Here is a 13,203-nt window from a genome sequence, read left to right as displayed (position 1 = left end):
AGTGTGAAAGTAGCCTGAACGGATCCGTCCAGACTTTACATTGAAAGTCAATGGGGGACGGATCCGTTTGAAGATTGAGCCATAGTGTGTCATCTTCAAACGGATCCGTCCCCATTGACTTACATTGTAAGTCTGGACGGATCCGCACGCCTCCGCACGGCCTGGCGGACACCCGAACGCTGCAAGCAGCGTTCAGGTGTCCGCCTGCTGAGCGGAACGGAGGCTGAACGCTGCCAGACTGATGCATTCTGAGCGGATCCACATCCACTCAGAATGCATTAGGGCAGTACGGATGCGTTCGGGGCCGCTTGTGAGCCCCTTCAAACGGAGCTCCCAAGCGGACACCCGAACGCTAGTGTGAAAGTAGCCTAGATTGACATTCCGCAGGATCTCAATTCCGCATGACAGATCATTTTGCGCATGTTATTTTTTTTCTAAAAAAAATTCTTAACCTTTTAAGGACCATTCACTGTCTTTTGTTGTCACTGTTTTAGGGCTTCTGCACATGGCTGTATTTTGCATCGGTGTCCAATCCGCATTTCTTGCATATTACACATGGACCTCTTCATTTCCATGGGTCTGCAAAAAAATGAAACGGACAGCACATGGAGGTCATCCTTGTGCTGTCCGCATCTTTATGTCCGTTGTGTATTATGTCCGTATTAGAACATTTCCTATCCTTGTCTGTTTCTAGTGATGAGATTTCACAGGGCAGATATCTGTATTCTGCAGACATGTTCGTGTGCATGAGCCCTTAGAGGGAGTAGAATGCTTCTGTATGCACCCCTGCTGTACGTGTGAACTGTAACTTACAGCTTCGGTTCTTAGAGCAGTCTTTTGCTCTACAGCCAGGATCAGAGATAGCTCACTCTCAAATATCAAACCTTCTTTTTGCCACAGTCTGTGACCGCAGCATGATCAAAGAGGATTTCTCCCTATCGCTGAATCCCAGTAATCTGATCGAAGGCTGGGTAAGCTCTCTGGAGTCGGCCCTAGGGACCTAGGAGGGACCCCAAGACTATACATTTAGTAATCCTGCACACTAGTGTTGTCCTAACCACAGCCTGCGCCATAGAGACACAGAGTATGATAGCTTATCATACAGAAGTATGCTAATACATTATATGTATGAAATAATTTTGTAAGCAGTAATTTCCTAATGTATCATAAAAATGGGATAAAAACATTTAAAATTAAAACAAATTTCAAATAAAATTTTCAACAAAAAAAAAGCTACTGTTTTTCATAATGTACATTTTTTTACACAATTTGCATAAAAGCAAAGAAATAGCTATACTTATTAGGTACAGTATCCACACGACCTAAATAACCGAAATAACTCATCAAGGGGTTATTCAGTGTGATATATCTATAGTGTAAACAATCAAGTAAAAAAAAGTGATGTCAGAAAATACTTTTTCTATAATTGCAATAAAAAATGTATCTAAATTACAAAGTATTTTGTATGAATCCTCAAAGAGCACAAAAATTGCATAAAACTACGCTTTAGGCTACTTTCACACTAGCGATTCTATTTTCCGGTATTGAGATCCGTCATAGGGTCTCAAAACCGGGGGAAAAAAAACACTTCAGTTTTGTCTCCATTCATTGTCAATGGGGACAAAACTTAACTGAACAGAACAGAGTGCTCCAACATGCATTCCGTTCTCATACCGGAGAGCAAACTGCAGCGTGCTGCGGTTTTCTTTCCGTCATGGGATGCGGAGTAAAACGGATCCATCATGAGCCACAACGCAAGTCAATGGGGGACGGATCCGTTTTCTCTGACACAATTTGACACAATAGAAAACGGATCCGTCTCCCATTGACTTTTTAATTGAGTTCATGACGGATCCGTCTTGGCAATGTTAAAGATAGTACAACCAGATCCGTTCATAACGGAAGCAGATGGTTGTACTATCAGTAACAGAAGTGTTTTTGCTGATCCCTGTCAGATCCAGCAAAATCCTAGTGTGAAAGTAGCCTTATACAGCAATGTCCATGAACAAAACAATAAAGTGATGGCAGCTTAAACATAGAGAGGCAAAAACTTAAAAGAAAAAAAAATTGGCTGGTCATTAAAGGGTTAAAATCCCAACCACATTACTGGTACTGTAAACGTTATAATGCTGGGGAGCTGCTGCATGAAAATCCAAGATGGCAAATTTGCAGTGCATCTGCTACGTGTGCAAATACCTTTAGGCCAGGTGCACACATGACATGACGGATTTTTGTGCGGCAAATCCACAGTATTGTACAGTTATATCAAATTGGTTGAGAATTTCCGAATTCTCATCCATACGCTGCAAAACAAATCCAGCAGAAAAGCTGCGTTATTGAGGATTTGAGATCTGCAGCATTTAAACAGTGGATTTCTCTTGTAGATTTAATCCTTCTCAATGGATAGAGCGAAATCTGCTGGCTTTTCCGCAACAAACATGTAATATGTGCATACGTAGCAAAAAAAGCAGCCGATTCTTCTGCTTGATTTTCAGTCACTTGTGAACCCAGCCTTAAAGTGATATTACCGTATTTTTCGCCCCATAAAGCACACTTTTTCTTCCCCCAAAGTGGGAAAATGCCCTGCATTTTATGGGACGAAGACTAATAAGAGCTTCCATTATGAAAGCACTCATTAGTACCGGAGGACCGGGAAGCAGTAAATGAAGAGCTCCTCGGGCTCTGTGCTCATCGCTTCCTGGTCCTCTGCTGTCGGCTGCGCTGTGGATGCGCAAAGCGTGAGGACGCTCTGGGACCTCACGCTGTGCGCATCGGTTCATAGCACAGCTGCTGCAGGAGGAAGAAGAGCGAGCGTCGGTATCCGGAGCAGAAGAGGTAAGTTTATTTTTTATTTTACGGTATGTGATCTGAGGCTGGGGGCTAATATGAGGCCTGGGGGCTGATGATATGACGCCGGGGGCTGATGATATGAGGCTATGGGCTGATATATGGCTGGGGGCTAGGGACTGATATAAATCTGGGGCTGATATGAGGATGGGGGCTGATATGAGGCATGGGAGGCTGATATGAGGCAATGGGGCTGATATGAGGTTTGAATGGGGGGTCTTATTTATATTGGGGCTCTTATCTGAGGTTTGGGGATGGGGATTGAGGATTGGGGGTCATTTACACTGGGGTCTGAGCTAATTGTGTGTCCGTTATGAGGTCTTATTGGGGTATTATTAACATTGGGGGTCTGATTGGGGCTGTTAGATGAGGTCTGATTAAAATTGGGGGTCTGATTGGTGGTCTGACATGAGGCCTAATGAAGAATATATTTTTCTTATAGTCCTCCACTAAAACCTAGTTGTGTCTTATGAGCCGTTGCGTCTTCTACAGCGGAAAAATATGGTATATTTGCAGTCATGGGGTGTGCTGGTGATTTACGGCACTTGTTTCAGGTTGCTAATCCATGTTCAGACTGGCAATTAGTGGTAAATCTGACTGCTATGCACAGCCACAAACACGTGTGTAAGAGAGTCCTATGAGTTTCCCCATGTAATCTTCATAACATTGACATGCAGATTATTTGACACAACTAGTTGGAATGAGAGCTGCATTTCCATCAATGAGCAAATAAACGTGTCAATGGCTGCTATTCTAAGATCAAAAGACAGCACAGGTGCATTCCCTTTCATTAAAAAGTGAGATTTGGCTGCACTGTGCACAGCTTCCCTGTAATTAATCAAATAAGTTGAAACATGAACTGCCAGCCCTTCTAATCTGTGCATGGCATAACCAGCCAAACTCAGCTAAGGGAAAGCAGGTGTGGAGCGGCCAGGCCTGTTCATAGGTAATATATTCCACCATTACAGTATATAGCATTGTTTGTGAATTGCAACTGAAATCATCATTGCGCTAGTCAGGAAATCAATGACTACAATATTCAGCTGAGATCTAGATTGTGCTGAATCCACATCAGTTGATATACAGTCAGTGAATTCTGAGTCTCATCGTCAAATAAGGCCTCGTTCACATCTCCGTTTTGAGATTTGGCAGGCTGTTTCGGCACAGGAGATATGAACGAGGCTTAATTGAGATAATTACCCCCACAGATATTATGTCTACTCTATGACCAAAGTATCCTCCCCTTCATCTCAAGTGAATTACAATGGTGGTTTTGATAGCCGTCCTTGAAAATCATGCTGAAGCTCATGAGGAACATACAGATGTCTGAGATTGTAATATCTGAGATGTGCGTTCTTAAAAATGGTTCACATGTAGTGTTGATCGAGCACCAAAGTGCTCGGGTAGAACACTTTGCGATGCTCGGGTGTTCTACCGAGCACCCGAGCACAATGGAAATCAATAGAACCCCAGGCACCCCCTGCTCTGAAGAGGGGAGGGCGTCTGGACTCTAGTTCGGCTTAGGAGTCCCTGCTCTGATTCCATATATAGCTATGTCCATATATGGAGTCAGTGCTTGGGGACACACCAGTGTATTTAAATCTAATTTAGCCTGTATTTTAGAAAAGTTTCTGCCAGTATTCAAACTCACGACCTTTTGTATTAGAGGCAATGCACTTAACCACTCAGCTATAATAGCTGCATAGCCAGTTACTTCTAGTTGATTGACTTTCGAGTTCTATATATGTATTATATATTCTAAATATATTATAACATGCAAATATATTATAGCTAAAAACATATATATATATATATATATATATATATGTTTAAATTAAGTTTTGCCTCTTTTTCTGAAAAAGTTTGTGACGGAATTTGAACTCACAGCTTCTGCATCATAGCCCAGAACTTTAACCACTACACTTGCCTCTAATTCAGAAGGTCGTGAGTTTCAAACCCGGCAGAAACTTTTCTGAAATACAGGCTAAATTAGATTTAAATACACTGGGGTGTCCCCAAGCACTAACTCCATATATGGACATAGCTATATATGGTGTCAGAACAGGGACTCCTACGCCGTGAGCTCACACTGAGGGATTCCCTCACTGTACAGCGATCTTCTGCATAGAAATAGAGACTAAATTAGATTTAAATACACTGACTCGAACACATGAGGTGTTCGGCCGAGCATGCTCGTTCAACACTGTTCACATGTTTGTTCATTCATATCCCTAAGTTACACAGTGCCATATTGGTTTTAACCGGCTGCCTTTTTAGATTAGAGTGCTTAGGGCTTATGTCATAGACTTAAAAAAAATAGTGGCAAGCAGTGGCATGGTCAGTGGCATGGTCAAAATTACTGTTATGGTTACTTGAACTTGCTTAACTGTTCACAGTTACAGTAATTTTGACCAGAGGTGCCCAAACTTTTGCATGCCACTGTATGTATAGAACTATTATAATCTGGATGCACTGGCTTTAATGGAGAATATGTCTGTACCTATGGCAGCTGACGAAGCATGTCTGCTCTCTATATAAGCCTCAATGTCCAGATTTTGAGTGCTACAAAAAAAGAAGTGGGGATGGTAGCTATATTAGAGAGAGGGTGAATACATTACTACGGTTGGTGGTCTAGTACAGTCTGCATGTCCTCATCATTAAAGGAGTTTTCAGAGACTTAGATATTAATGACAAATCCTCAGAATAGGTAATCAATATCATATTTTGGGGATCTGACACCCGGCTCTACATGGATTATCTGTTTTAGGCAGCCACGGGCACTGGAAACAATATAGTGGACAGAAGGCTCTGTCCACCGTGTGGTTTCTGGTGCCAGAGTACTGAAGCTGTGAGGTGAGCTGCAGTGCCATCGGTACCGTCACTACACAGAGGACAGAGCCTTCTGCTTCCAGTTCCAGTTCCATTCACTGTATAGTTTCAGGTAGCTGGCTAAAACATCTAATTGGTGAGGGTGCCCCTACCAATCTGATATTGATGACCTATCATGAGGATAAGTCATCAATATCCATGCCACAAAAATCTCCCTCAAAATGAATGTATTTCTTGAATGCCTAAAGGTTACTTTACAATACAGTGATCCCTCAGAATACAATATTTTCAACATACAATGGTCTTTTATGACCCATCGTAAGTTGAAATTAGATTCAACATACTATGCCTCAGACTCAGATCCAACCAATCAAGGCCACTTCTCTGGTAAAATAGCTGTATTAGATGCTAGTTAGCAGCCATTCCTGACTGTTATATGTAAGAACATGTTTAATTTGTCTTAGTTATCCACTTATTTTTCTTAAATATTAATTTTCTCTTATCTTGGATGACATTTTGGGGCTTTGGAACTGATTACTCAACTTACAATGGTTTCAACATACAATGGTTTTCCTGGAACCAATTAATATTGCAACTTGAGGGACCACTGTACAGTAAATCTTTATTTCCTATAATATATTTACCATGACATCATAGCCAGCTATTGTGTGGTTAAAACCCCCCATTAAGAACTAGTAATTTGTAAGGCCGTACGTGAAAAATATGTCTAGTTCATAAAAGTTTTTTACAGTTTACATGTATGTACAAGGTCTATTCATAAGTGACATCCAATGTAAAACATATCTGTCAAGTTCTAGCCCTTCAGTCATCAGGTTGAAGAACGTGTCCACAGTTAATTCTCAAACAAACTGCTGTAGGTTGCAGGTTGCATTACCTAAGCATGAAAGCATTTCTACACTATTATCACTGGACAAACAGATTTACAAGAGGGATTTATGCTAATTAAAAAGGTCTGGGAAAGATATTATTGTAGCCGAAGAAAATAAATAATTGTTCATCAGGAGCATATTAAAACTAAAAGAAAGTGAACGGCTGATAAAGCAATAATCAAGCCCTGCTAAATGACTGTGCAATGGATCAGTTCCCGTCCATTGTCAAGACTTTCATGTAGAGAGCTTTGTAGGCACATTGCAAAGATCCACAAGAGCATAGGCCAGTGACATCATGCAGTTTTTGGACATTAATTCAAAGTGATCGCTTAATGAAGAAGTTGTTTGAGGTCAAATATCTGCTTGAGCTATTATTCCCATTTATGTAGGCCAGTAACATGGTATAAATAAAAAAAGTCAACTTTAGCAGAAATGCCTTCTAAATGTATGTGACCCGGATAAGATGACTGGAGTCACTGCTTGTCATTACTATCTAGCCTGCCATACACATCAGACTATCCTTAGATGATCCCATACTTGGAAAAAAGTGTTGGGCGCTAATATTTGAATCGCAAATATTAATCGCTAATATCAGCACTTCGAGAATTCGCGAATATTTAGTATATAGTGATATATATTCATAATTTTGAATATTCTAGTTTTTTTTTTCATCAGTAACCTCCCTTCTTGCTTGTGGGCCAATGAGAAGACTGCAATGTCTTTGTCTGATTTTAGCAACATCCCTAGCAACCAATAGGAAAGTTGCCTACCCCTTATTATATAAGAACCTCCCCAGCAGCCATTTTCTACAGTTTTTTTTAAGTTCTGAGAGAGACAGCAGTGTCATTGCTGTGCTCTGTGCTTTCCACTCATTACATTAGATAGATAGTTAGCTCATATATATATATAATACTGATAGTTAGTGGGAGATAGTCAATGAGTGTAGGTTATATACTGATATAGTGTAGCTGTTGCAGGTAGTGTGTTAGGTTCTGCTGTCCATACATACATGCAGATCTGCTAAAATTTGAAGTTTGTGCCGATTAGCGCAATCGCGAATATATTGGAGCACTCTAACTGCATATAAAGCTATTTCATTTTTAATGTTCTGCCATGCCAACCATTTTCTCCAGTCTCAGAAAACGTCTAGCAGCTTGGAAAATTTAGCAAAAGTGACCCACGCCTGTATTTCGAACGCATAACGCGAATATTACATTGCCGATTCGCAATCAAGAAAATTATCTCAAATTCGTGAATTCACGAATATATGATAAATATTCGCCCAAATATTCTTGAAATATCGCGAATTCGAATATAGCCCCTGTGGCTCATCACTATTGGAAAGTAGGGTCTACTGACAATCTAATGTATGTGGGGGCTGCCGGAAATATTTGAGGTCCTGTTATTAGGGTGTATTCATACATTGTGGTCATACCACTGAATATTGCAATTAAAATCTAGTGTAACATGTGAATATCAAAATCAAAATGCTATTATTTTATGGTCTGTAATAGGAAACGAGAAGCTTCTGGCAGAGATTCATTATTCTACAGTGTCTTACAAAAGTGAGTACACCCCTCACATTTTTGTAAATATTTTATTATATCTTTTCATGGGACAACACTGAATATATGACACTTTGATACAATGTAAAGTAGTCAGTATACAGCTTGTATAACAGTGTATATTTGGTGTGCCCTCAAAATAACTCAGCACACAGCCATTAATGTCTAAACCACTGGCAACAAAAGTTAGTACACCCCTAAATAAATATGGCCAAATTGTACACAAAGTGTCAATATTTTGTGTGGCCACCATTATTTTCCAGCACTGCTTTAACTCTCTTGGGCATGGAGTTCATTAGAGCTTCACAGGTTGTCACTGGAATCCTCTTCCACTACTCCATGGATGTGGTGGATGTTATAGACCTTGATTTCCTCCACCTTCCGTTTAAGGAAGCTCCACAGATGCTCAATAGGGTTTAGGTCTGGAGACATGCTTGGCCCATCCAGCACCTTTATCCTCAGTTTCTTTAGCAAGGCAGTAGTCGTCTTGGAGGTGTGTTTGGGGTTGTTATCACGCTGGAATACTGCCCTGCATCCCAGTTTCGAAAGGGAGGGGATCATGCTCTGCTTCAGTATATCACAGTACGTGTTGGTATTCATGGTTTCCTCAATGAACTTTAGCTCCCCACAGCCGGCAGCACTAATGCAGCCTCAAACCATGACACTGCCACCACCATGCTTGATTGTAGGCAGGACATACTTGTCTTTGTACTCCTCACCTAGTTGCCGCCACACATGCTTGACACCATCTCAACCAAATAAGTTTCTCTTGGTCTCATCAGACCACAAGACATGGTTCCAGTAATCCATGTCCTTAGTCTGCTTGTCTTCAGAAAAATGTTTGGTTTTTCTTGTGCATCATCTTTAGAAGAGGCTTCCTTCTTGGATGACCAATTTAAGGCAGTGTGCCATGTATGGTCTGAGCACTGACAGGCAGACCCCCCACCCCTTTAACCTCTGCAGCAATGCTGGCAGCACTCATACAACCTCTGGATATGACGCTGAGCACGTGCATTCAACTTCCTTTGTCGGCCATGGTGAGGACTGTTCTGAGTGGAACGTTTCTTGTTAAACCTCTAAATGGTCTTGGCCACTGTGCTGCAGCTCAATTCAGAGGGCTGACAATCTTCTTATAGCCTCGGCCATCTTTATGTAGAGCAACAATTCATTTTTTCAGATCCTCAGAGAGTTCTTTGCCATGAGGTGTCATACTGAACTTCCAGTGACCAGTATGAGAGAGTGTGAGAGTGATAACACCAAATTTAACACACCTGCTCCCCATTCACACCTGAGACCTTGTAACACTAATGAGTCACCTGACATCGGGGAGGGAAAATGGCTAATTGGGCACAATTTGGCCATTTTCACTTAGGGGTGTACTCACTTTTGTTACCAGCGGTTTAGACATTAATCGCTCTGTGTTGAGTTATTTTAAGGGGACATCAAATTTACACTGTTATACAAGCTGTATACTGACTACTTTACATTGTATCAAAGTGTCATATCTTCAGTGTTGTCCTATGAAAAGGCATAATAAAATATTTACAAAACTGTGAAAGGTGTACTCACTTTTGTGAGATACTGTATGTGTGGTAGGAGTGATTACATTTGATTTTTTTCATGATGGCGTTCACAATATGGGATAAATATGTTTATATTTTTCAATTCTGAGATTCAGTGATACCTATGATCTTTATTTTTTATTTTTATTTTAGGGAGGTAATTTGAATTTTTGTTTTTAAAAGTTTTTTTTTTTTTTTTTTTTTACTTTTTCATGTTCCCCTAGGGGAACATAAAATCGTCTGATAGCTTCTCTCATAGACTGCAGTGAATTACCATTACAGGCTATGGGAGTTTTATTTTGTTTCTTTGGAGCCCTGCCACAGATAGTGTTCCATAGGAACATTGCTGTGGCAGGCCCCAAATCCTTCAGTGGGCCTGAGGCTGCAATTACAACCAAACGGTTCCCTCAATCGCCACAATGGGGGAGACGTTTGGGGCCCAAGATTGCAGAGCTCCCGAGGAAAGCCCTCTCGGATTCCATGGCCACAATGGACTACAACATCTGAGGGGTGAAATGTCCATGATCATCATCATTTTAGACTCCAGGTGTCTGCAGTGTAAAACATCTTTTAAGAGACAAATTTCAATGTACATATATGAGACATGCTGTAAAAGGGGTTAATTTATATTTTTTATAACATAATAATTAAAAAACTGTACAGTGTCCAAAAATTACCATCAAATAATGCCTAGTTACCACCAAGCAAGCATGTTTGTGGTAAAGGCTGCAAGGCAAATGTCCTTTATGCTGAGATTGAATAGGAAAGCACAACATTAATTTCCTTCAAGCTGTAGATAGCATATTTCAAAATTCTTGCTCATAACTTCATATTTGCATTTCAAGTATAGTAAAAAAAAATATGTAACACAGTTAACCAATATTTATGTGTACAAGATACCCACAATTCCTTCAACATGGTCTAGATACCTAATGTTTGGTTTGGTACCTCAATTCTATTTGATAGAGGAGATCTGGAGATACCTACCTAAGAGATCCACTATTGGGAACCATGTACAGCATCAGTAAGAGCTACGACAAATCAGTTGGACAAGTTCATCTGCATATACCGTAATCATGTGGTTTATGTAAAATCATAGCCTGGCAGTTACTGTTTGTTGCAGGCAATGTTACTTTCCAAAAAACTCAAATGTAATTTACAGTTATTGAATTTCCTTGTAAAGTGGAAAAAACACAAAGTTATGCAAGAATTTTCACATGACTGACCACAAACTCATATCACTGACACATCCCAAATCAGCAAAGTGAAACACCTGGGTATATATTTAGTTTTCTAGAAAGGAATACATTGCGCTCTGAAGAAAGTTGTTTACTTTTCATTAACTTTTTTGGGGCCTTTCAGAGCTTATGACCTAAATCAATCAGGTTACAGAATGCACAGTGCTGTCTTTTAATTGCTACCCTGAGCCTAGAAGCAATTTGCTTACCGGAGTGAGAAGAGAATAATGGATGCAGAATCCCGGTTCAGAGGGAAAATACTCATCGGATACAAATCGTATCCTAATCTGGTTTCCTTTTGATATCTGCTTGCTGGGCACTACTTTAGAACCACACCAACGTCCAAGTTTCGTCCCATCACTGGGATCTTCAATCTCCACAAAATCGTACCTTTAAAAAAAAAAAAGGTAAAGTCATTTCATATCAGAAGAAAATAACCAAAAGTTCACAAATTCTGGCATACAATACAAGTTTGTATCTCCTTTTATCAGCTGAAAAGGTTTACACCTGGAAACACAATTTTATTCTTCTCATGTACAGATTGTAAAATGTATTCCTTTGAAACACTATTGTGGGTTCTACCTTTTCTCCAGTGTCTTTTCACACACCTGTTTTGCCTTTATTTCTCATTGACACTGTAACACCAATGCGACTATTGAAATGAATGGGCATCAAGAGATAAGGATCTTGAACAGAAGATTTAACCGTTTTTTCAGGAAAAAAAGGATTGTTAAAAAAGATTAACATGCTGAAAATAAATAAAAAAGAAAGAAAGGCATACTCGCTGATTCCCTACTTCTCCCATTCCAAGGATACCCGGTCCTCTGCCCTTCTCCACGTCCTACTGCAGTGATAACGTCCTGAAAGAGGGACATGTGACTATTGTAGCCAACCTTTGGCTGTAGGGGGTCACTGCTGTGACTAATGATTGGCTGCGGAGCTCACATATTCCCGTGTTGAGACATCATTGCTGCAGCAGTAATTGGAGAATGGTAGGGGGCCAGGATACCTCACCACATCAGTCTCCTCTGACAAGGCAGATGGCGGTAATACTGGTATATTTTAAAACAAATCGAGGAGACTGATGTGGTGATGTCAAAAGCTCTGTTACTAAAATCCAGCTGACAGAATCCCTTTAAAGATATGTTTATTTTCTCATGGAAAATTCCTTTAAACCCGGGGGGAAGGGGGATAAAAGAGCAAAATGTCACAAAACTTTTTGCACAAATTTGCCCAAAAAGTTGTAAAGTCCTATTTTTGTGATTTTTCAAACTATAGTTCTGGAGTGCATGGCTTGATAAACTCTACCCATGAGCAGAGCTCTTGCCTTCTCCCACCCTCTTCACATTGACAGATGGGCTTTTGTGTATGCAGATGCACAGTAGACACCCATCAATCACCGTGAGGAGGATAGGCTGTGGTCATAAATACACCATACGTACAAGCTATGATCCTGACTTATCAAGATTAGCATGTGCTACGCCAATCTTGTTAGGCCCTGTGCCACTAGAGACCTCTAGAAGGGCCTGCACCACCAGAGGCCTCTGGCAGGCCCTGTGCCAGACTGGAATCTACTCCAACTTGTAGACAACATAGTTTCAGTCATCATTTACACCAGTTTCTAGTGTAAATGATCATGAGTATTCTATGGCCAATGGCCACGTACCACCCTCACCACTCACCCTTTTTGGAAACTAGAGAGGTTGGAGTAAAAATTTAATTTGTAACTAGATTTAGTGACAATGGTACCTAAAAAACAGCAAAACTGGGTTATTGCAAATTTTGAATGCCTAAACTAGGTGAATGGAGATGGTAAATCTCCCCTTAGGTGTCCAGTGTATTTAATGATCACTCCTATTAATCAAACAGTGCACTATATCTAGGCTAACAGAATAGCCAACCCATCTCCATACTGTGCTGTCTGATCACATATGTACTTTAACTTAGAATTTCTTAATAAAGTATAAGAAAATTGGTTTAGTAAAACTCATTTAAAATATAATGTTTTCAACCTTGAAAAAATAATAATGAGTAGGGACAGTGATGTTAATAACTTTTTAATATGCTTTGTTAGGGAAATATCTGCAATTTTATTTAAAAAAAATAATAAAAAATTCCCTCTTAGCAACCCTGAGCATTACTAAGAAGAATTTGTCTTCATCATTCTACTGATTGCAGCTCACTGTAAGATGCAGACTGGCTTCGCAGCCTGCCTGTGCTCTCTCTGCCCAGCCACTTCCTCCTTTTCTGTAGCTAACCTATTTTTTCCTTG

The 13,203-nt window shown here is 40.2% G+C and overlaps 1 protein-coding gene across 1 annotated transcript in view; it reads right to left on the bottom strand.

Moving 5' to 3' along the window:
• The window catches only part of PDGFC (platelet derived growth factor C), a 294,325-nt gene that overhangs the window by 109,617 nt on the left and 171,505 nt on the right, over positions 1 to 13,203 (bottom strand). Inside the window, exon 4 of the mRNA XM_044300150.1 lies at positions 11,141 to 11,321. Within this exon, the coding sequence (XP_044156085.1) occupies positions 11,141 to 11,321 (181 nt within the window). The remainder of the gene's footprint in view (positions 1 to 11,140; positions 11,322 to 13,203) is intronic.

Source organism: Bufo gargarizans, chromosome 1 (genome assembly GCF_014858855.1).
Source record: "Bufo gargarizans isolate SCDJY-AF-19 chromosome 1, ASM1485885v1, whole genome shotgun sequence".
Classification (NCBI taxonomy): Eukaryota; Metazoa; Chordata; class Amphibia; order Anura; family Bufonidae; genus Bufo; species Bufo gargarizans.
Note: the sequence above shows the minus strand (reverse complement) of the source record. Positions and strands in the feature narration are given on the sequence as shown.